Here is a 25,871-nt window from a genome sequence, read left to right as displayed (position 1 = left end):
TTTAAAAATATGTTCAAGTATTAAATAAAAGTTTTTCTAAAGCAAGTTCAATGAAGTTAATACAGTACCTTATATACATGTGTTCATTGTGTTGTAACTTTTCAGGTTAAGAATTCCCGCGGTCAGTCCGCTTTGGTTCCGTCTGTTATAATCCTTATTAGAGGGCCATCTGGCGATGCCTTAGAAGCTGTTATAAGGTATTACTCACTGATCACTGATTCTGAATAATAACCAATTTCAAAAAAAGGGACACAAACCACCAGACTTAATTTTTTGGTCTTATTATCTGTTTGCAGACTTCGCATTCAACTGCTAGCTATGTGGACCACAAGCATCAAAAGGCTGGGTTACCAGATGATTGCGTTCATGGGTCTGGTGTTCAGAGACTGGACGGACCAAGAGGTGTGTACACACAATGAGTGAAACATAGCAATCAAAATCTGTGACATTAATTCATCTCATAATGGTGATGTCTTCAGATTCTGTTAAATACCATTGTCGGAATATGCAATTGAAATCTATAAAAAAAAATTCATTAATTTTATTGATTTGTCTTTTTCCCGTTTAGATTCAGATGCTTCAATGCATGAATGACAAAGAAAGAAAGGAGCTACTGGGAGTGCTGAAGTACATTGAGGACACGCTCCTCAAGAACTGGAACGGTTACGGTGGATTTGAGGAGCTTCAGGAGAAGATTCTCCGACTGCGCATGATCCTGGAGGAGACGGATGGCAAGGCCACAGCTCAAGGTGACGGTTATAGCAAACGTCGTGGATTTGCTCTCATTATTGGAAGTTTAAGTTTAACTACGTTTATCCCAAACCAATTTGAAACGATATTATTCTATCCTCAGTATTCAAAGCTTTATTTCAACGAAAAACCAGACAACTACGTTATCATCAAAACAAACGCCGAATTATGAACGCTACACTTAGTGTAGTAAGCTCTTATTCAAAACAACATCAGACTACTATGTTAATCTCAATTTTGCAGATTCCGAGATGTTAACGCAAGTTGTTGTGCAGATAAAAGCCCTCAAAGATCTCCTTAATAATTACAAAGTAAGTTCGATCTCCTCAAAATGACAAATTATTGAAATTCGATATTGGTTGCTGATAAATGAATAAATTGATGTTTGGTATGCAGGATTTTTGGGCGTACTGGGAAACATACAAAGGAATTGTGGAGCTTCTGAAGGCGCCAAAGTTCTTGCTCGTCTGTGATAAATGGGATGAACTCAAATTTGTGACGTCGGCTCATTTCGTAAAGTAAGCTGGGTTTTTTTACACATGACTGCTACATTGATTCTTATAATATAGTTGATTCCTAGATGACTATATGGCACTGTACTGTTGTTAATAATAACTACAGGTTTTGGGATACGACATTGGACGTATCAAACGAGGATCTTACTCAGGCGACATCAGTGACACTGTTTGAGACACCAAAAGAACCATTCCCGACTGAAAACAGAAAACCGGTGGATGAACTTCTGGTTTGCCAAGTTCAGGTAATGCTTACTTTTTACCACTCAAGTATACCTTGTATCTCAATGTATTTGTGTGTCTGAGCGATGCTAATATTTTCTGTTCATTTCAGCCGCTGCAACAAGAGGAGGGAGAGCTGGATGCCCTTGATGGCTACGAGGAAGAGGAGTCGTATCAAACATACGAGGAAACAACGGTGACGTCAACAGATCAAGTGATGTCATCAGTTGAAGAAGAGCGATCCACGTTCGTGATCACATCCGTGACCGACCCACGTGATGATGACAAGGAGTTGTCGCTGCAGGAAGCCATCATGTTGGGAATCATCGACCAGACAACAAACCAGTACATAAATCCGGACACGGGTGATGTGTGTTCCATTACTGCTGCCATGAACGATGGCAAGATCATGTTTGAATTTACATCACGAAAGAAAATTCGCGAAGAGAAAAAATCGTATGGTATCATCTCAATCAAAACTACTAAAGAAAATAGGCCCTACACGATAAGTCACGTGATTGACCCATCATCGGAACAGGAAATGACGTTGCCACAAGCTATAAGTAAGGGAATCATAAACAAGACGGATTCTACATATAGGACTGAAACCGGAGAGTTGATTAGCATTGATGACGCAATATCCAGTGGCCTCGTCAAGGTGGAATACCATAATGGCGGCGATCATCCGGAAGCAGAAAGCACAACAAGAACGTACGCAGTTCACGGAGTCTTGGACAAAAAGACTAATCAGAAAGTGTCGTTTGCTGATGCCCTCAGTAGTGGTATTTTGGACAAAGAGAGTGGAGAATATGTAGACAATGTAACCAAGGACCGATTACCGGTGCAAGACGCCATCATGAAGGGCTTTATAAAAGCCAGAATAGTGACGGATACTTCAAAGCTGGACATTGATCCGGAAAATAAAATGGTCGTTGAAAAGTTTGCTTCAGCAAAGAATAAACTGAGAGCTGCAAAAGCTCTTCGTGGCATGAATAATGGACAGAGCTAAATCTTTGTTATATCTATACATTATTTAGTTATTGGCGAGTATGTAATCAAAATATTGCTTGTATTGCATATTAACCAAAGAAACCAATGTCACTTATAAATCAACTGGAGAATAACAGACCATTGGAATTCTTGAATGCTAAAAGCTTTCCATAAAGTTATTGATTTGCAGCAAATGAATGTGATTATTTATCTTCATGATTTATTTTTGTACGTTTATATTATAACTTTTAAAATAAACGATAACATGAAATATCATTTTATTTTCATTTTTGACCATTATTGTCCATACATGTATGTACATGTATACATGTATACCCATATGGTACGCTAAATTATCAATTGCATACATTTACCTTTTATACATGTACAGTGGGGTCTCAGTTATCCGGACTCTTTCGATCCCTATTGTAGTCGTCCGGAAAAGTGGAGCGTCCGGATTTGAAATGTGTCTATTGTTGTCATAAATGTATAATATATTTGGTTATAATGAGTGTTTATGCTGGGTTTATTGCCTTTCATTCTAAATAGCACAGCAACAATTCAAAATAAATATTGTTCTTTGAAATTTCCTTGTTTTTAATGCAAAAAAAACCCCCTCTATATAATGTTATTTGGTCAGGAAAATATGATATTAACCAAACTATAACAATAGCTAAAATAAATCTAGCTAAATATATTGTGTCCAAGTGTGAAATACGCCTATTTACGTTATGTGTTTTTGACTCTATTTCTAGACATTTCAATTTTCCACCAATACCACTTCCGATCAGTTGACATGCTTTCCTTTACTTTCTTCCTATACTACCGGTTTTGACTTAATCTAACAAGACATTTGCGAGACACTTCATTTAAAATAACTTTTTTGAATATAAATAACACAAAATAATGTAAATCTTACCAGATTTATCAAGCACATTCTTCCTTTGAAATAGAGGGGCATTTTGGTTTGGGACATCTCAATATTGTGACGTACATACGATCAAAATACATTTAAACAATAAAACCAAGCATATTTTATAAATTTTGTCTTTCCCAAAACTGTTACTTAACAGCGTAGCGCTATGGGTTACAGGGCTCGCTGCGAATTTGTAAGTCATGAGTTTGAATCCCGCTGGGGCTTTTAAAATTTTTACCTTTCCAAAAAAAAAAAAATTAAAACGTATTTCTTGGTAAAATTTAAAATATTTTAAACAGTGAAGGTATTTTGTTTTAATTATAATCTTTTATCCACATTAATATCAACCGGTGTCCCTTAGCACCTGAAGCGGAGTATCATTAGATTTTACCGTCCAGCTAAATGAAGATGAATCTATAGTTAAACTGATTTTTTTAGTAACAAAAAAATCCCAGACTGTCCTTATCCGAAACACGAAATTCTGAATATATAGATTCATACAAAATAACGAATAAAAAATCTGTTGCCAAATAAAATAGTCCGTAAACTGAGGCTTCCGGATACCTTATGCTTTACTGTACCTGAACTGATGTATGTATTTCAACTTACTTTGGAAATGTTTAGGGGCTTATAAAAAAAATTAATTTATTAAAAAGAATTTTGAAATATTTTCATTACAGTATAAAACAAAGGCACCCTTTCAGCTGATTCTTGAAATATTTCTACGAAAAAATATAAAGTCTACGAATACATTTTTGCGAAGGTTTCGTGCGTTTGCCGATCACAATTCTACACGTAAATGATAATTTTTTCTCTTGATAATAATGACAATAACCAATTAGTGAATAGGCATTTCTGTCATATTATTTGTAAAAGATTAATTGAAGCAACATAAGCCGCAATTTTTATGTTGGAAATTTCCATTGTAAAATTGAAATTTTCCGCTCAATTTAAAATAAAAGAATTATGGTTTATAAGATTCTGTAAGTCATATATTTGTTGGAAAGCTATTTAGAGACTCTGATTAAAAAGCAAATTCATACATGTATCATAATAATCCTTGTAGAAAATTTTTTCCTGTTAAATTATTATTCTTATGATTTTCTTATACAGGTTAAAGTTACATGTAGATATCATAATTACCGGTTTTTGCAGCAAAATAATATTTTATTTTAAAAAAATCCAGCTCGCATTGCATTAACAGACTTTATATCAGGTTATAGGCCAAGGTGCAAAGCCTACTACGAAGTCAAAACATTCATAGACCAAAATGTCAAAATAAATAATTTTTGAGATCGAGGCGGTATAGTGGAAGACTAGCAGGATAAACAAAGTCATTTCGTCATCCTTCTTAAAAGTAAAGACAGCTAAGCGCGACTTATGAACCGGAAATAGACCACTACAGCGTTACAACGACTCGGCGGAGACTTCCTTCGGCAGAAGATTGGATTAACTCAGACCCAGTGCCCCTTATGTCTTTACGTTAATTGTGTGGAGAGACACGATAATTAAAGAGAAAAATGGAACTCTTATTGTACTGTTGCTGTTTTATACTGATTCTAAAGACTGGATACTCAGGTAAGTGAAAATCATGAAATTCTATTGTTTTTTAAAGATGGGATTTTGGTACTGGTTATCTTATTGAATCTTGGTTATGGAATGACAATTCAAATTCGCAAAATAAGAAGTTTTCGGGGTTTTTTTTTATTGAATGAATTTAAAGAATCCAACAAAGTAAATTATGAAATTTTATGCAATTGTGAATTAATATTGGGGCCCTGGATTTGTTTCCAAGAAATGCAATGAGTTTAAATCGTAAAAAATTAAGCATCAAACTTCTTTCGCCATTAAAAATGTTTTTCTTTTCTGCTCTTTGTTTCTGTGAACACACTCTTCAAGTCATAATGTACACTGTTTATGCTCTCATGGTATCAAGGACAAGCAGTAGTTTTATTTTGACGCATGGACCCAATTACATGGCACTTGAAGGCAATTTATTCCGTTTCATTTTATGTTCCTTACGACTTCAATAATGTTTTTGAAAATTGTTCCCTCTCGCTCTTTCTTCTCTCAAGATTGTATATTCTATATGGTGTATAATAAATTATATTTGACACGTTCATACACATAATACATGTCATAAGCATAAACCCACTGCCTACTTCAAAAGAAGGATGCAATGACCTCAGAGAACGTTGGCCCTTTACGTAACGTATTTTGGTCCGCGTGCCAATAACTTATATTTTGGTCAGCATGTCCCAAACTTATATTTAGGCCCGCGTGCCTCTAACTAATATTTTTAGGCCCGCATGCCCCTCAGTAATATTTTTGTTCGCGTGCCCAAAACTTATATATTGGTCCGCGTGCCCTCTTGTCTGAATTAACGTTCACATTTCATGTCATTAAAAAATCTCGAATGTCAAATACTTACTCGTTCTTAGATCTAATATGAAAATTATACAATGCACATGTAAACCACATAGCGTTTTATAGAGTAAGAAGGTAAACCTTTTACATATAAAATGCCTTGAGAAAAATCTCACTAGGATTATGTAGAGTCTGGACACATGGGCTGAAAAGCAGAAATGACTTGTACATAATAAATTTGTAAATATATGAACAAGTACAAGTACTATCAACATAAAAGTTTCATTGCTCAATTTGAAATCAAAGAGAAAAGAAAGGGGAAGGAGCAGAAATATATGTAACATTAAAGTATTTCTCCTTAACCTTTGGCCATTGTGTTACTGTACAGTATAAAGACCAAGGAAGCTTTTAAAATTGTTGTTTTCTTCGAAAGATAATTGTTGAGAGTTTCTGATCACCATAAGCCACAATGGAGGTTATGCTAGGTAATTCACTTCATATGTACATCACAGAACTATAAAAGGGTCAGAGTAATGTTAGAAGAGTAGAGATGAGTTGAGATGAGTCGAGGGTTTTGGGCGGGGTTCCGTGGACGCTTTGTTCCTGAGAGGACACTGAAGTGTCACTTTGAGATTGACTTATAATAAGGAGGCCCGAATATTAACTGTCAGTGGAATTCTTTTGTTTAAACTACACATGATTAAGTTTGTTTCCCTGGAATACGTTTAATGTGAAGTAGTCTCCCAAACGTTGTTTGACGTATTACAAACGCGGTACTCGTGCATTGGTTGAGTCTTGGTATACTTCTAACGATGTTATAGGAAATAACTGATATACCAACATATTGAGAGAAAATGACTGTCTTATGGATTTTTTCACTATTAAAGTCAATGTAAACTTCATATTTTAACTAAATAGACTTGCGGGTCATTGGTACATACATGCACTTGGGTTTCCATGGGGAGAGTGTATGATATCAATTTAATTGGGTTCTCATTAATTTTTATTTAATCATAAGAGCTTTTGGATATTATTTGAGATACAAGATCATCTTTTGTTTTTGTTTTGTTTTTTTTTTTCGTTTTCTATGAAGATATAATATAATTCACCGTTTATACTAGTAATCGTTCCCAAATAAACAATTAACCCATAATTTTTAACACAAAGAAAATATACAAAAAATTCTGTTGAAATACAGTATTGAACTGAATTGTGTGATAAACCATATATGTGCTTTGTGTGTTTACACTGCACAGACTAAATACTTGTCTAACATTCCGTAACAGTTCGACATGGAACCAACCTCGTGTGGTCGATGAATCCTTTAGTGAACGGAAAAGCAAGGATTGTTGGGATTGAAGGCGATCCCAACGAGTGGATACCAAGTGGAAACGTGACCGTGCGCCACATCAGCGCGCCGCACTCTGCGTGGCAGTTCCGTGGGCTGGCATTCCACTTCCGGCAGAAGACGTTATACTGGAGCGAGAAGAGCAAGGAGCGGATCCAGGGACTGATGCTGGTCAACCGCTCCACCACCACCCAAACCTTGTACACGGGGACCTCTGGGAGCATTGACGGAATGGCGGTAGACTGGGTCTCCAATAATCTGTTTTGGGCGGATCCTAAATACAACTTAATTATGATGATAGCATTGAAAGACAACAAGACAGACGAGGATCCATTTTACAGACAGATTGTCAAAACAGACCTGGAGAGTCCACATGGTTTGGCGGTTTATCCACAGAAAGGGTAGGTATCTTGTGGATGTGTTGGCAGACAGCTATACATTTACTTAAAAGATAAATGTACTTTATCGTTGATATGTTTGTAAGATGATCATTGAACGACAAAACACTGTAATTATGTTTCAGCTGAGCTATGGTACTTCTAACACGCTCCTATATATAGTTATTCAGTCATTTAACTCCTAAATGTCAGGTTCACTAAAAACTGCTTTGTTTGGTATCATCGCTTATTTACATTATACATACATGTATATGAGTGGACAACGAGGGTTTTTTTAACATTTCAAAGCCTCTCTTATCCTTTGACTTTGATGACGTTTGAAGATTTGACAAAAAAAAAAGGTTTTCCCCCCAAAATTTCAGATATCTCTTTTGGAGTGACTGGGGTTTTTATCCGAAAATCGAAGTATCGGACCTACTGGGACTCAACAGGAGGACAGTGGTGTCGGACGACATGTTGTCTCCTCGTGGGATGGCGATAGATTACAAGGAAAATCTGTTGTACTGGGTGGACAGCCACAAAAACACGATAGAGAGCGTCCAGTTCAACGGAAACAGCAGACGAATCATCGTCTCCCACGCAGGCGCCAAGTTCTTTGGAGTTGCACTATTCGAGGTACAATTAGTCCAACCAATTATGAATTAATTTCTTGTTCTTGGGACAACTGAAATTGTAAGCTTTTATACAGTTTACCTGTTTATGTTTTTTGTCTTGTTAAAGAGGACTGGATGGTCTACGACCATTTTTAGACTACCGGTAAATTAACCTTCTTGGGAAGAAGAGCTCTGTATATTTTGTCATTACAAAACAATAGTTTATGGCTAATGAAATCATCTCTTTTAAAGTTTAAAAGCAGATCTAATGGTTTATTTTTTTTTACCAGACAGTCTCCTAAATTTGAATTAACTTGTCTGAAAGTTTATATATCATTCTTTAGGTACAATGATATATCTTTAAATCAATAACAAAAACATACGTAGAAGTGAGCATTTTGATATATATGATTTTATTACTTTTTATTGGCATTATGTAATTTAATACAAAAATTCTTTAAAAGGTGTAATTTATAAATATGCTGATAACCATGCAGAGGAAATTTTAAATATATTTTTTGTAATTAAAAAATAAATAATGACTTGCGAGGTATGGTAGACCAATGGATCTATAACATAATAAATGTTTGCGTTATTTGCTTTTCCAAAATCAGAATTAAGATTAGACTCGCAAATCAAATATGAATTAATCAAAAGAAGTTGTTTATAAAAAAATAATACATCATTGATAAGATCAATTTTTTTCATTTTAACAAATTGACATATAATATCATACTTGAAGTATTTCGATGTTGCAGATATACTTTTTCGTATCATTTTCTTCCTTCCAGTTATCACGATAGCTTATAACTAATATCGAAATCTTAAGTGTGAGATATAGTTAGCCTCCCAAACTCTTCCGTTTCTCTGAATAATACACCCTGAAATGAAGTGTAAGAGAGGGAAATACATGTATTCCGAAATCAGAACCTTAATTAGAGTGGGCATAGTTATATATATATATATATATATATATATATATATATATATATATATATATATATATATATATATATATATATATATATATATATATATATATATATATATATATATATATATATATTATATGTATATTAATAGAAGTTAATATTTATCGCTTTTAATTGTAGGGTATAAGTATGAGTGAATTAGTCAACTTGTACACAAATGTGTACGAGTTGATCTCTGGTTTTTTTCTGGGTTAGAAATAAATACCAGTTGACCTAAATACGAATTTGACTGTTTTTTGATCCTAAAATTAAGGATAATGGCACAGAACAGAACAGTCGCAAATTCAACATTGGAATACATAACTTCCATTGCTAAAATTAATGATACAGTGTATCCCTTTTGCAAATGCCCATTCGGTTTTTTCGTGAAATATAATTTTATTTTTTTTTTCAATTGAATCTTTTCAAATGTATTATAATAAAAGTTTGCTAAAGCACAATTTCTAACTATATTCAGTTTTTAGCTCACCTGAGCTGAAAGCTCAAGTGAGCTATTATGATCACATTTTGTCTGTCGTCCGTCTGTCTGTCTGCCCGTCTGTCTGTAAACTTTTCACATTTTCAACATATTCTCAAGAACCACTGGGCCAATTTCAACCAAACTTGGCACAAAGCATCCTAGGGAATTTAAAGTTGTGAAAATTAAGGACCACGCCCTTTTGCAAAGGGGGATAATTAGGAATTTATGAAAATTTTCGAGAAATTTTCAAAAATCTTCTTTTCTGAACCATAAGACCAGGAAAGCTGAAACTTGTGTGGAAGCATCCTCAGGTAGTGTAGATTCTAATTTGTGAAAATCATGACCCCCGGGGGTAGGGTGGGGCCACAATGGGGGGTCGAAGTTTTACATAGGAATATACAGAGTAAATCTTTAAAAATCTTCTTCTCAGAAACTAATCAGCCAGAAAAGCTGAAACTTGTGTGGAAGCGTCCTCAGGTAGTGTAAATTCAAAGTTGTGAAAATCATGATCCCCAGGGGTAGGGTGGGGCCACAATGGGGGGTCAAAGTTTAACAAAGGAATATATATGGTAAATCTTTAAAAATCTTTTTCTCCGAAACTAATCAGAAAGATGATTCCTTATAATTGTTAAGACTTTGGCCCCAGGACAATTCTTTGGCCTCACAAGAAAGTTCAGAGTTTGATGTACGTTTATATCCCATATATAAACAATTGTTAAGGATCTTTTTGAGAACTGCAATACTCAACATATGATATGACTATAAAATCATCCTCTTAGAAAAGGGACTAATGATTATAAACATAAGAATATCCAGGGGGAAAAATGAATTTTATTTATACAGTGTCTACATGTATTATTGTACATTGTCCAGATAGTTTGTATTATGACTCCATTAAGCTGATTTTATCATACCTATTGTTTCTCAGGTGAGCGATGTGGCCCATGGGCCTCTTGTTTAAATATTGGTGGTATCGAACCCACAACATAAAAACCCTAGTTCTATTAGTTTACCCTATGTCTGGTGCTCTAACCACTGATCCATTTCAGACACAACAAAGAAGGCTGTTTAAATACTATGTGTGATTTAGGGACTTGTATTACTTTTTCAAAATGTTTAATTGTTGGGATACAAAATGACATTTTTAATGTATAATGGGTCATCTCTCCACTTTTTAGTTAATTGAAATCGGTTTGTTTTTCATTAGAACTTGTTTAGATCATGAGAAAGATATGGAGCAGAGACCCACTCTATAAAAGAAAGGCATTGAAGTTCTAAAACATGACACTATTTTGAGGTTTTGATACGTATACGCCTGTTTGAGTCAACATATTCCTAGTATTGAACACATTTAGAGCAATATGTAGGAAAGACGAATGGGGCCACATAAAAAAAATATTTTTATCTCGTAATTAGTGGAGCATCGATGATATGTTAGATATAATATATTTTTTTTATTATTTTTTTTAAAACCATTCATTGATATTATTAAATTTTTCAGTATCTTATCCGGCCGTGTATAGGCATTTTACACGCCTTATTCACCCATCTTCTTTACCACTGGACTAATTCTCAATAAGGAATCATTCTCTGAATATTATGAGGCGATTAGCAAATTCATTAAAGCCCAACCGTCACAATCACCTCATGATATTCAAAGGAAGATTCCTTTTTTATATATATATATATATATATATATATATATATATATATATATATATATATATATATATATATATATATATATATATAATTTTCTGCAACTTTAAGATGTAATGTTAACTTATTTACATCTTTGCGTTATTTTAATTTCGATTGATTATACAAGCCCCGCTTGTGCCCACAATTGATATCGTCATTGATGAAACGTAACAAATTTCATACTGTTACTTATCAATATAATCAAATATTGAACAAAACAAATAACGCAAAGTTTTGCATACGAATATAATATATACAAACAGAAAGTGATACAAAAACACTTGAGAACTGTCACTGTTGTGATCAACATGGCCCAAGGATCACTGCAAAAACACACTGTAAGATACTAATGGTGCAAATATTTTAATTTACTATAAATTCCTTTGCATTTACTTTTCAGAAATACCTCTTCGCGACAGAGCAGATAGACGGACATCTGAGAATATACGATAAAAATACAGGAAAGGGCTATATCAACTACCAGCTGGGGTATATCCCATATGACGTCATCATGTATGACGAATCATCCCAACCGGGAAACTCTTGTAAGTTTAATCAATAGATGAATTCAATTGAACTGTAAGTTTATGCTGTCATTATGCAATCCGAGTATCTAAACACAAAAAAATCATATAACACCCCCCCCCCTCCAAAAATGTAGTATGCAGCATTATACTAGCATACGAAAAGTCAACATTATATAAATAGTGCCTGTTTGGGAGGGTAACAGTTGAAACTGACACCCCGAGAAATCCATTGTAAACCTATGCCAAGCGGAGAAAACCATTTTCAACCGACCCAAAGCGGAAGTTGACAATGGTTTTCGAGGAGTGTCAATTTCAGCTCTTACCCTCCTAAACAGACATAATTTATTTTATTGCACTGAATGTCTTAATGTTTTAAAGAAAACTTAATTGCTTTTATATATGAATGATGTGAATTCTATGGCGAACCGTACGCGCATAGTTTACGCACATGTAACAATTCGTTTAGTTACCCGTTGCCAAGTGTGTTGCTAACGCTGAAGGTAATCAGATTTTAGTATTTGATATAAAAGTCTTATAATACAATGTATTACAGTTGTTGAAAAATCTAAACAATTTCATGCATAGGCATGAAATTGTACCTGCCAGCCACATTAAAAATAATCATATAAATGCAAATGTAGATCTATATATAATTATATATAATTATGTATTTTCACTTACAAGCACGTTGAATGACATCTACAGTGTATGTAATGTTACAATGACAAAAACCTTTTTTCCCTATCCAATGTTAATTATCTACAGCTGAATGTGACGAGCTTGACTGTGACCAGATCTGTGTCAACATGCCCCTGACTGGTCCCAGGTGTTATTGCGGGGACGGGTACGAGCTCCAAGAAGACCAGAAAACATGTGTTGGTAAGGGAGATCCAATTCCAAGGAATGGGAAAATTACGACAATTTTATGAACAAAAAACGCCTGTATAATGTTCACAGGGTTATTTTCGCCCCGTGGACTTTACACCCCTCTACACTTGCAAGCAGTTTCGCCCCGTCTTGAATTCGCTCGGAAACACAGTCGTGTTTTAATAGAAATAATGTGAGACATTAGAATTCGCCCAGTCTTAAATTCGTCCGCTGACTACGAGGGCAAAAGGAGCGAAAATAAAACGGCCCGCAAATATTTCTCCGTATACATAATTGAAATTCTGAATTAAAAAATAAACGAATGTGTTACGCGGTATAGGTTTAAGCTAAAAATTTCATATTCAGAATTTTTTTGTTTGATATGTAGACAGCTGTGCATTTTACCAGCTGCAGGTCTGTAGCTTCCGGTCTGAAAAAAAAAATTGGATTGACGATCTGGGAGCTACAGTTCGATCAAATAGCTACATGTAATTTCTTAGACAATACACTACTACGATACGTAACAACATATAATTTTTTGTGTTTTCCTTTCAATCTTAATTACAATTTCAAATCTGTTTTCTTCTATTAGAATGAACCTCCAAATGCAAAAACGTTCATTTTTGTGTCAACTTTTTAACAAGTCAATTCATAGAGGTAGGTTATAGTTTTGACGTTAAAATCACTGCGCAAACTCAGGGTTAATGGATGTTGCATATATCATGATAACATAACTTCATAATTCTGAACGATATTAACCACCAGATCTTCATAAAATATTAAGAAATGATTTGATTAATTATAAACTATTATCAAGTATAGGAAAAAATAAATATAATTTATCTTTGTAATTTACGTATTTTCCAATATTTTTAAATATACTAGAACTCTTATTCTGATAAAGATCAATACAGTCTAAAAATGACGACGACCATCAAGCTCTCTTAACTTTCTCAAACGTAAATAAATTCAAGATATAAACTTGGTTGATAAATATTTAAATCTTCGGGCTCGACAAGATTTGGTCACGTGACTAACCAAGTTCATATCACAGTGAACTTTTTTCTATTACAATGCTGTTTATTTCTTGGTTGTATTGTGTTTTAATGGTGTGAAATATATTTTGGGGCTCCAAATGGTTGTCCTAGAGAAAGCAGGGAAATCCAGTAAAAGTTATCCCTCTTTTTGTACATTTACTCCAAACTTTAATTCAATTCAATTCAATAGTGTAATGCTTTGTCGAGGTTGGTAAAACTACTATTTGATCAGTCAGCTGGTGCGATTGAGGAAATTACCCTTATCTCATTCAACTGTTCAGTGCTTACTATCATAGAATACGATTATATCATTATCATTTAAAAGATTTGGAGTGAATTGTTTTAAAAGCGTTTTCCAGTTTGGTCATTACTGAAACCTTAAAAACATAAAGAAAGACTGGTGTAAATGGACTTATTAAGCTACACATAGCTCTCAAAAAGGCTATCAGCGGGAAATCGCTCAATATAATGTCCTGAAATTGCACATATTTACTGTGTAATTATTTTTTATGGGAACCCAATCCATTAGAAAATTGTGCTGTCGAAGTGAATTGTGCCTTCAAATTTCCCATACGAATTGTGAAATTATTTGTTAAACTCTTTCCTTTTTTTGAGGGGGGAGGGGGGGCTTTCCATAGAATATACGAAACCTATCACCTATCTTTGGGTCCATGGCAAATCAATTGTGGGCTGTTAATTATCTGAATCGTTAGAAAGGTGTTTTTTTTAACTACAAAGAAGATTAATGTAAAGCAGGTTATACAATGTAAATTTAATTGTTAAAAGTTTGCAACGAAAATTTCCCCCAATGTTTAAACTAAATTGCTAGTAAGGTGTTTTTTTTAATTTACATGTCTCGAATATTAATTCTTTATTCCAAAATATATATACTTTAAACAGCTAAAGAAATCACATAAAAGAGTTCCCAAATTAAGAATGAAAAAAAAATCCTATTTTCTTCTAATTGATATTTCAATCTTCCTACCCATTTTTAAATGTATGTAATGTTACATGTACTTCATATAAGATTCAAAATTACGATATGATTTGATTAAAAGTTCTCTAGGACTGTAAAATCAGCTTTAAAAAAGCTATTATTGAAAATAATTAAATTAATGAGATACTAAGACTTAGTACTCATCATAAGATGTCAATATCTCATTTGTCAAATGTAATAGTCCATCAGATGACTAATATTGATTTCTAGAAAACTGCACCTTATATTGGTGCAAAAAATTGTTGATTAATAATACAACTACAATAGATATTAAACATACATGAAACAGCCATATTAACAAATGTCATGTTATTAGGTTCGCTTTTACGACTAAAATTATCGTGCCAAAAATTTTGTCGAGAAAAATCTTTTTTTACTAACGAATAGATAAGATTTAGCGATTATTTTTATAAGTATATATCAAATTGGTTATGTAAGTTTTAACACATCATTTAACATGTATAATCTTACAATATTCAAAACGCGTGACGACGTTTATATTTGTGCTCATGCGCAGTGAATAAGCTATGTGTTTCACAGGAAACTGAAGGTGGCATATTTCCCTTGCAAACATCAGGGGAAATGCATAGCGAATGTAAATATTTTAATTGGTGATGAAATCCGTACCCTATTTCATTAAAAGCATATCAAGTTTTAATTAAGGTTGCATTTTAAATCGATATATAATAACCATAACACAAAAATCAGCATGTCTTCAATAGTTTTGATAAATGCTTTCTTTTCATTCATTTGAAATTTATTTTATAAAATCTTCACTTGTATTGCAACATTATATGAATTACGAGTAAGTAAAATTTAATATTGCCTTACTTTTCATTTGGATGTGTTTTTTTCTGTTTCTTCCAGCGTCCAACTTATTTATTCAGCCAGCACATATCTACGCCATCCGTGACGCCATCTGTCAGTATCCCGCCAACTTTGGTCACATGTCCTTGAAAAACGTGACCTTGGACAAGCAATGCTTCATCAAGACCAGGAAGGGGTTCATGGCGCTAGCCTACGATGGCGACCAGAGGACGCTGTTTTACTCGGAAAACTCCACCAAGAGTATCAGCAAGGTCCAGTTGAGACGCGGGGAGTACACACAGACCATCGTGAAGGCTATAGGGATCGTCAAAGGTACCGAAGGGTCGGCAACATTACTGATGTCTTATATCTGTCAAACATCACTTGAGTTCTGCTTTTGATCAGTCGCGTTCAGATTTGATCGGTTGAGTTCTGTTTTGATTTATGGTTCTCGTTGTTTTCAAATATGTGATACATTCACAAATAGGTGTAAATGAAAATATGATTCAAAACAGTTTATAAAATTGAAATTTAAAAATTTGGAAATGTTATCGTGGTGCAAATTTGAAGTTTGAAAAATTTATGATGTTTTAAATATATTTTTAAAAATAATAACCGTGCAAAGAAAGCAAAAAATACCAAAATGCAAGATCTAGTGAAACACCAAGTTTTTTATTAATAAAAAAAACCCCTCTACGTACATTACATACAAAGTTAAACGTTTTGTGAAAATAAAACTCTAATCAATCTTTGGAAATCTTTTATTCTTAACATAAAGGATTAACGTTTGATTGGATGACGAAGAACCTGTTTTGGACGGACAGTCTGTACAAATGGATCATGGTCTCCAGGCCGGACGGACGATTTCAAAAGAAACTCATCGCCGACAACCTCGTGGATCCGCTGGGCATTGCAGTCCACCCGGGCCGAGGGTAAACAAGCCTTCTTTGAATAAGTCTATGACCTCAGTGCACTAAACCAGATTATTGATCATTCAAATAGCGGTCGACATCTTGTTCTCGCTAATAAGAGTAGATGAAACCGTATAACGCATAGTCATCATTATTTTGCTATATAATTGAACGTTAGATACAAATGACAAATGTACATGCTCTTTGATTTATACATTTGTTGAAAAGATCCATTTAATTAAGATTTTTTGATAAACCATCATTAAATATTCATTAAATACTTATCTAGTATAATTACCTGTCGTCTGCGTTGTTTGTAGAGAACTGTACTGGAGTGATCCCGGCAGAGGTGTGATAGAGGTGTCTGCGTTGAATGGAGGCGGCAGACGACAGCTACCAATAACCGACCTGAATCACCCAAACCATCTCTACCTGGACTGCACCAACGACATGTAATTAATCAGAAATATACTAGTATTACATACGTACGTTATCACATACATTTCAAAAGAAACTTCCATGAAATTCCATACAATTCTAAATCGATCAATTAAATTTTAAGCAACAGACTCGAATCTAATGAAATTATTATAAATAATTGGTGAGCGCAACTTAGTACGTGTATTATATACATGTATAAAACACATATGCAGTCTTAGGATTGCAATGCAGAAGGCAGCTGCAGTCCTGAAATACGAAATAAAACTAAGAACCGAAATAAAATGTAGGAAGAAAAGAAAAGAAACCCAGATCGAATCATGTTCTTTTCTTTCTATTTAAAAAAATCCCAAAACATAAAGGTGAGCATTTTATATACCATTTTCTTTATCATTATTCAAAGACTGTACTGGGCTGATTCCGGACTGAACCAAGTTGCTAGTTACGACCTTGACTTGGACATGACGTCGGTTGTTTATAAACAACAATCAGCCAACTTTTATGGCATCAGTATTTTTAATGTAAGTCAATTGTAACAATTCGTTAACTATTAGCATGTATGAAATTTAATGTTAATACTACTCACATATTTTCTACCTACTAATGCCGAGGCCAGTATCAAAAATACATGTATCTTCAAATAGCGCCAATTATTTGATTTAACTAATTTTTAAATTTCTTTGAATAACATTTTTTTAAAAACAGTTTACATTTATGATAAGCGTGCCCTTGCTGGAGGATATCACTGTTCCATTTTACATTAAATTTAAATTCGGATTTTGTTATTCCTAAAAATGTTCGAAACACCCTTACAATGCCATTAGCTTTGGAAATATCTAAAGTCTCTAAAAAATCTAAATTAGCAAAATGCTATTTTAATTTTTTTTTACAGGATTACATTGTATGGACGGACCAGAATGATATGAATGGTATTCACATAGCAGACATACAAACCCAGAACAAAGTCAGAGGAATTCTACACCCGCAGACTGGGCATGCGCTAGACGTCATAGCCTATGACGTTCTAAACCAACCAATTCTAGATGGTGATTAATTATTAGATTAATATTCTATATTTAAAAAAATCACAGACTTGAAAAATGGTTTTGAAATTAATGATCATTAAATAATTTACAAGTATTTCTTCATTATTCGTAAAATCAAAAATAAAAATGAAAACAAGTTGAAAAATCCTACTTAAAATTAAAAACATACGGATTCCTAGTTTCCTGTGAAGAAAACAACGGGTACTGTGACCAGCTCTGTCTTGGATTGTACAACGAGTCCTACGTCTGCGCATGCGGAACAGGGTTTCAACTTGACACAAACTTGCGTTCTTGTGTATCAGGTATATGTAACTACTCTTATATTTCACTTATTGATCTCAATTTACAAACATTAACAAATGCAGCATATTATCAACATCAATTGCACTTGTTTAGGTTTAGTTCGAGACAATTTTGTGATAGCAGCCGACTCTTACCAAAAGCAACTCTATCAAGTGGATTTGTCCACTGGTGATGTCCACGTGATAGCACCGGATGTGACGCACAACCGACCGATCGCTGTGGCGTTTGACCCCGTCAAAAATCAGCTGTACTGGACGGACAATGACCGAGCGGAGGGAAAGGCGATACAGAGGATCAACATAGAGGGCAGACAGGCTGATATAGTCTCAACTCTCTCTGAAGGTGCTGATTTATTAATTGATTGATACTAAGTGGTTGTGTGAAAGTACAGAGAGAGAGAGAGAGAGACATTAAGACAGATGGACAGACAGACAGACAGAAATGGAATGACGACCTGAACTCTGGTTTTCCTGATGTTTCGATTTTCAGGTTTTAAATAGTTAGTAATATGTTTTATTTTGCTTATTTTAATAGAAACCTGTTTGTATACGTAGCAAGTTTCTTTGCAAAAACTCATTCATGAATTTCTTAGCAATTTAGAAAGAGTTCTAAAAAATACTTTTCTGCATATCAAAAAAGGTTCAATAAATTGACAACATATACATGTAATCCATAAATACTTTTTACCGATCAAAGAAATGATTTCATTTATTGATAGAATAAGATTAATTTAACTTTTACATATATCTATATTTGAATGAATTTAAATTTGCTTTTTCTTAAAAATCAGCTGATTTATCAATGAAATCAGTTTCCAATTTCAGTACTTTCAAAAAAGACAAAAAGGTTTAAAAGATAATAAATACACAATTCTTGTACATTTCATTTAAGAAGAATGGATTATCCAATTAACACAAATAACCCTTAAAGCACGAACAAAAGCCAGTGTGAACGTCAATGATAATATAAAATTATCATAAGTTTAGGGTTAGAAAAAATATTCCGTTTTTGTGTATATTCCCCATCCTTTTATCAGTTCTCTTTGATATCCAGACTCCATCATTGATGGCCTAGCCGTAGACAGCGTGAATAGATTACTGTACTATACGGACACAGGATTGGATCGTATCATGGTGGTCGCCATTGACAACACCCTCATCTGTAAGACAGTGGTGAAGGACGCCTTGGATGAACCGCGGGCAATAGCCGTGCACCCACTGAAAGGGTAAACGAGAAAATAAAATGTAGCCTAACCTTATCGGGCGCGGATCCAGGATTATTTTTTTTCCGGGGGGGGGGGGGGGGGTGCTTAACACTGTGCCCTTGAACTCCCCTTCAAAACATTAAAAAACGATGCTTCGTGCCTGCTCGTACATATATATTCTGTTCTAAACCATCATATTCATCCTTCTATATGTTATTAAGTGGGTGACTTTTACAAAGCAGTAAAAGTATGGTTTTTATGTTTATGTTTAAGTTCAAAACTGATCACGCTATGAAATTAGTAATATTAAGGTGATTGAAAAGTTACATGTAAATATTTGAACTTCTTACCTTTTTGAAGTTACCTATAAAAACACGAACCTCTTACATTGTTTTAGACTCTTGTTTTGGTCGGACTGGGGCCGGAATCCTAAAATTGAAACGGCCAACATGGATGGAACGGGTCGCCGGCTACTTCTGAATATGACGGGGATTTCTTGGCCAAATGGAATGATAATTGATTACAAAGGTAGATTATCTCTAAAAAGCAGAGTTTTGTTCCCTTACGTTGTGTAGGCAATCAATTAATTAAGCGCCATCCATCGCTTTCATCCTGCAATCAGTTTGAATAAGACAGTTACATATGAGACAATGCCCTCGTGAGACAATTCTGTAAAAGAGAGACATTTTCTAAATTGGATCCTCTCATATATGGAGCCTCAAATTGTCCATTGAAGAGAAGTTTTATGCCGTCTGAAAATGACATTCGGTGGCATTTAACAAGTATCAAGAAAAAACGCTCATAATGAAGTGAGATAATGTCGAAGCAGGGACCCTTCTCTTTAATGGAAGAAGAAGAAAAAAGCTTCCTCAATGATAAAAGCGTTCATATCACCGTCGAGATTTTATTTAAAATTTCCTATCCGCCCTCTGGTAAGATTACACATTTTAGACAAAAATGCGATGAAAGCTTTACTTTAGCATGATATTCGAGTGGGGTTTGAATTTGGTATGGCTTACGAAGGGCGTTATTTTTAGAGGTGTCATGCAATTAATTAAACAAATTGACTTGTTTTCAAAATGTCATGCAATTTGTGTTTGCTCGCAGCAATCTCGTTTCTTGAAGTGTGTCATAACATCCAGTCGGCACGATGTCTCACCAGTAATATACACAAGTCCATAAAAAGGGCAATGTTCATTTTCTGAAAGATCAAGTCAAATAAACTCCATTTTATGTTTAGCCATTTCGTCAACAGTGATGCAAAACGACCCTCTCATCCCCACAAACTTACAAAATGACAGCAAGATTAGACGCATAACACGTTGACTGAATAGTTTAGATACATATATTGGCCTACATACATGTATATTCCAAAGGCTCCATTATTCTAATCGTAAAAAACCGTCCTTTCTTACGTTAAGAAGACAGCGCTGAAATCTTTCTATGTTCTAGATCAAGCTATTTATTGCAATACCAAGTATACGACTTTCAGCATTGAAATCATATAATTTCAACATGAAATTTTAACTTATAATTTTGATGAACGTTTGAATAATTTATTATTTATTTTTTTACGATTTTAGAGGACATTTTGTATTGGGTGGATGCTAAACAGAATACCGTAGAGGCCATGTCGTTGGACGGGAAGAGCAGACGACTAGTCGTAGAAGAGTCTGATGCTCATTATTTTGGAATCACTTTGAATGGAAACAATCTTTTGATATCTGATTGGAAAACTAAGTAAGTCTAACTAAGTACATGTAAAGTAAGCGTTGAGATCAGAAGGTTTTTCTACAAGTACCAGATCTGAGACTCCCGTTTAGGCAATCGTCTGATTTGTTTGTCTGTCTATAAATCAATTCAGCCTTAAGCAATGTTATAAGGGGTAAACCAGACCGCTTTCCTTCAAGTTTCAATATTCATATAAAAATCTCAGTTCTGAACTTAAATTTTCCTGATACCAGCTGTAACCAGACAGGACTGATTATAAATCATTTTTTCTCAAATGTCTTACGGACTCTTCGAAAATGACCAAAAACATTACATTGGAAACGAAAGAAAAAAAGCAAACCATAAATCAGGAAGAACTCTATAGACTTTATGTGTTTTATCTTTCTGACTTGAAGGGTATTTGTTTTCTAAACTGTGTCATGTTGTCTGTATTGCAGCATTTCGTATCTATCATGTCGCCCTAGATGTTCACTTTCTCCTTCGTATTTTTATGGTTTATTTATTTCTATTGCGACGTTCATGATAAGAACTTATGCACTGAAATCTTAATCACAATCTCAGACTGATTCCGACAGTTTGAAAATAATATGTCCAATCTGTATAAATATACGTATTCCTTTAAGATGTTTCATTATTATGCTTATTTAAAAATATCAAAATAATATAATACTTATTGGATCTAACTTCAAATTAAGTAAAACGATACCATTGCATGTTCACATTACTTGCAAAGTATGTTGTATAATCATTAAACAACCATTTACAGTTATCTAAAAAGTATTCCAAAGTTGACAAAAGATGGAGGGTCATCTCAGATTACACGCATCGGCCCAGACGCCTTTTCACGGTTGAATGGATTAGTTTCTTATAACTCGACATATGTTTTGAAAGGTATTCTATAATGTTTAACCTTAAAAGAATAACGAATTCTTAATATTAATTTTTTCTGCTTAATATTGAAAACAATTTTTATGTAGGCGCTAGTGGATGTACAGGGGTATTTTCCTGTGATCACATATGTATACCCCTTCCTCAAAATCGATTTGTTTGCGCATGCGCCGATGGTTATGAAGAATCAGGATTCAAATGTATTAAAACAGGTAAAGTAAATTCTAAACAGTGACTATTGGTTGTTTAAAGCAAATTTCACCTTTGTCAACATTATAGCTACAATTAGTGAGCATGTATTTGACACGTACTCTTGCAGATGCGAATGCTACATCGATAGATTCCCCAGGAAAGGTCAAGCCAGGGTCACGGGCGTCCAGCCAGTACATAACTTGTGAGTGTAACAAAGATCAGAACTGTCGTTCGGTAATCATTTTCATGTTGTTAAATGATACAGAACTGATTTTTTAAAATGTTTACGTTTCTCTTGGATTGTAGATTCTAACTCCGGCCTCTCGAAGGGAGGAATCATCGCTATAGCTGTCGTCTCCGTGACAGCTTTCATCATCCTTATCATATCAGCCATGTTTTTATTTACACGGTATGTACATGTATAACAACTTCTTCTCAACTCCAAGAAAACTTTAATTAAGAATTACGTTTTACCAATGGCTAACCAGCTGACTCTAATGATACAATGCAATTAACATGTATACAAATTGGTTTTCAAATCATATTACGAAACTCTACTGGAACAATGTAAATTGTATTAAGATAAGAGACCTGCTTTTAACGGTGGTTTGCATGCCATAGCTTAATGGTGCAACAGCGATGACACATAACGATTTTGATCTCTTTCTTTACACATTTCTAGAATATTGTCAATTGTTGATTCATAATATCATGCATCTACCAAAATCAGTTGCTTGCTATTTGCGATTACATAATATCATTGGTATCTACTTCAAACATTTTCAGAAACATTGTTTTTGGGCGATAAAAGTTATTTTCTTTTTTGGAAAAGGCGGTGGCGTAATCATATTTCCAGGAGGAATACTGGTGTAATTGATTCTTAATGAGTGTAATATTTGTTTTATGTCTATGTACATGCCACATTTATCTTTGCGCTACTTTAAACAGATGGAGATCGGGTAGAATCCGCCATCAGCGGTTGGAGGACTCCCCTGACAATCAAGTGGACAGCTTTTACAGAATCACGTTTCCTGACAAGCAGCAAGAGTCTGTTAGTTTTGATTCAGGAATTGACCAGTATGATCAGACTCACAGGCAGTGAGTGTTAGGACTTCCATTACCATCCATTACTGGGGATATCGAAGCCATTTCTGCTTTTGTTGTAAGAGAGGAGAAACGATTTTAGTCAATCACTATGACGGCAATCTGTGATTGAGAGAAGCGAATTATATCCCGACACAGAAACAAATATTGACAGATATACAGCCGAAACTTAATTTGCACTTTCCCCGTGATTTCAAAGTAGCCAGAATATGGCTGTTATCTCGAAGCAAAGAACACTTCATATTTTCAAGTAACGTGTAATTTACGACTGCCACAGTTAACCATTTTTGCAACTACCCTTGTACATCATTTCACTTGTAGAGAACAACAAACAAGTACCAGAAAGGTGAACTTCAAAGTCTTTATATATGTGTATACTTTCACCACTTTCAGTTTCACATGAAATTAATGAATTTTCTTGAGAATATTCACGATTTATGGAAAAAGAATCCAAACTATACATTTGTTGATATCATATGTCGCCACTGCACTTCATTTTAATCAATTGTCTTTCATCTTGTAAATATCTTTCATTCATATTATCATTCGTTTTGTTTCCTAATGATGTCACATTTGTCACTATAAGAAATCGCAAATGTACTTGAGTAAAAAAATTGTGTGATACACATGTTTTCGCATGGATTTTATATATTAAGTTCAATTAAAATTCAATGTAACATTCTTATTATTTTGATATTGCAAAAAATGTTAACCTTTTCATTAGAAAACTATTCGAATGTTCTTTGCTGATGTTAGCAAATAAAATGTACTCGCCCTCGCATTGTTTATAATAAAGATTTAAATGTCAAAGTAAGGAATGCTTTGAAAAGTCCGATAGTATATATTATAAAAACAATTTGTAAAATAAATGAATATTAAAACAGTTATTGTTAAATTCTTTGCTTCCAAGCTGACCTTTATATGACTGTTGCTAGTAGATTCCACCTCCTTGGAGTAGGTACATGTATCCCTGGAACATAATATATACTTAGTTACCAAAGATATTTTGTCAGACTTTAAGTTTCGAGTTACTTAAATAAATCTTATGCAGTTTTTAAACAATACATAATTAATCAATTTTTATACGTAGAATTTTGGAAATTATTAAAACATTTTATTTATCCTTTTTTTTCTAATCTATAGATTTTTATGAAAATGTACAAACACGTTAAACAAACTCAATTTTGAAGAAAGGAAATGTACACTCTTTATTGTGACTGTTGTACACGTTTTGTTTAGGCTTACACAAGGAGATAGTAAAACATGTTGTCTATATCTCCCAGATCTGGATACAGATAATCCTTGATACCACTAAATAACACTGGATTTTCCTGGCTGGACTTTAGTTGTAGAATGTTAACACTTGATACTTTACCCGAATTTTGCCTTTAATTGGCATGATTTCCCCCCCCCCCCCCCCCCCCCCAAGGCGTAGGTTAATAATGAGTTATAGACTGAACAAGACTTGATCAACTCCTGTTAGTCTTAATCATGATCGGTTAAATAGTACATGCATTTATTTCGGTTCTATGTAAGAATATTCTAAATGATTTCCCCCATACAGTGCAATTCTGAGTATTGAACTTCTCCAGAGACTTATCATGAGGCTGAAGGTCATTGTTTAAACTATTCAGATCTTAAACTATATTCTTAAATTTTGAATATCTCCTTGTGATCTCAGTATTGGTCCAAAGGATATAAATTGAACAATGTAGAATCTAGCATCTAGCTCAGTCTATATGTTTTTGAGCATGCAGTTCTCGAGAAGATATAAAAGAATTTTGTATATATATCCCATATCAAATATCGTGGATTCGCCAAAAATAAAAATTGTAACGACACTTACATCAACCTTTACAAATCAAGTGTTGACAGAATACTTACACCAACTTTCACTAATCAAGTGTTAACAGAAACTTATACCAACCTTCACTAAGCAAGTGTTGACAGAATACTTACACCAACCTTCAGTAATCAAGTGTTGACAGAATACTTAATTACACCAACTTTCACTGATCAAGTGTTGACAGAATACTTGCACCAACCTTCACTAATCAAGTGTTGACAGAATACTTACACCAACCTTCACTAAGCAAGTGCTGACAGAATACTTACACCAACCTTCACTAATCAAGTGTTGACAGAATACTTAATTACACCAACTTTCACTGATCAAGTGTTGACAGAATACTTGCACCCACCTTCACTAATCAAGTGTTGACAGAATACTTAATTACACCAACTTTCACTGATCAAGTGTTGACAGAATACTTAATTACACCAACTTTCACTGATCAAGTGTTGACAGTATACTTACACCAACCTTCATTAATCAGTGTTGTCAGAATACTTACACCAACCTTCACTAACCAAGTGTTGTCAAAATACTTGCACCAATCTTTAATAATCAAGTGTTGTCAGAATACTTACACCAACGTTCACTAATCAAATGTTGTCAGAATATTTTCACGATCCATGTAGACAGAGTAGTTACACCAACCTTCACTAATCAAGTGTTGACAGAATACTTACACCAACCTTCACTAATCAAATGTTAACAGAATACT

The 25,871-nt window shown here is 34.1% G+C and overlaps 2 protein-coding genes across 7 annotated transcripts in view; both read left to right on the top strand.

Moving 5' to 3' along the window:
• The window catches only part of LOC105322228 (uncharacterized), a 47,686-nt gene extending 44,938 nt beyond the window's left edge, over positions 1-2,748 (top strand). For all 6 annotated transcript variants that reach the window (XM_066070358.1, XM_066070362.1, XM_066070359.1 and 3 more), the window contains 7 exons: positions 106-197; positions 297-402; positions 569-749; positions 994-1,061; positions 1,147-1,268; positions 1,372-1,510; positions 1,600-2,748. In XM_066070358.1, the coding sequence (XP_065926430.1) occupies positions 106-197; positions 297-402; positions 569-749; positions 994-1,061; positions 1,147-1,268; positions 1,372-1,510; positions 1,600-2,496 (1,605 nt within the window). In that variant the 3' untranslated portion in view covers positions 2,497-2,748. The remainder of the gene's footprint in view (positions 1-105; positions 198-296; positions 403-568; positions 750-993; positions 1,062-1,146; positions 1,269-1,371; positions 1,511-1,599) is intronic.
• A 2,030-nt stretch (positions 2,749-4,778) lies between these two features.
• Positions 4,779-24,187, top strand: LOC105322227 (low-density lipoprotein receptor-related protein 4). Its single transcript, XM_066070356.1, has 20 exons — positions 4,779-4,971; positions 7,047-7,509; positions 7,869-8,121; positions 11,653-11,797; positions 12,545-12,658; positions 15,548-15,820; positions 16,266-16,419; positions 16,719-16,850; positions 17,240-17,357; positions 17,729-17,882; positions 18,062-18,184; positions 18,279-18,527; positions 19,239-19,410; positions 19,787-19,917; positions 20,973-21,129; positions 21,887-22,011; positions 22,098-22,220; positions 22,328-22,402; positions 22,507-22,609; positions 23,149-24,187. Exons 1-20 carry the CDS (start codon positions 4,914-4,916, stop codon positions 23,300-23,302), a joined length of 3,276 nt encoding a protein of 1,091 aa, XP_065926428.1. The 5' UTR covers positions 4,779-4,913; the 3' UTR covers positions 23,303-24,187.
• Positions 24,188-25,871: the final 1,684 nt, after the last annotated feature.

Source organism: Magallana gigas, chromosome 8 (assembly GCF_963853765.1).
Source record: "Magallana gigas chromosome 8, xbMagGiga1.1, whole genome shotgun sequence".
NCBI lineage: Eukaryota > Metazoa > Mollusca > Bivalvia > Ostreida > Ostreidae > Magallana > Magallana gigas.
This window is presented reverse-complemented; position numbering and strand designations above follow the sequence as displayed.

Excerpts from the sequence above, each read along its gene's own strand:
- LOC105322227 (XM_066070356.1), top strand. The coding sequence starts at position 4,914 with ATGGAACTCTTATTGTACTGTTGCTGTTTTATACTGATTCTAAAGACT. Across the intron at positions 15,821-16,265 it reads GGCTATAGGGATCGTCAAAG|GATTAACGTTTGATTGGATG; the intron begins GTACCGAAGGGT and ends CTTAACATAAAG. Across the intron at positions 17,358-17,728 it reads ATGGCATCAGTATTTTTAAT|GATTACATTGTATGGACGGA; the intron begins GTAAGTCAATTG and ends TTTTTTTTACAG.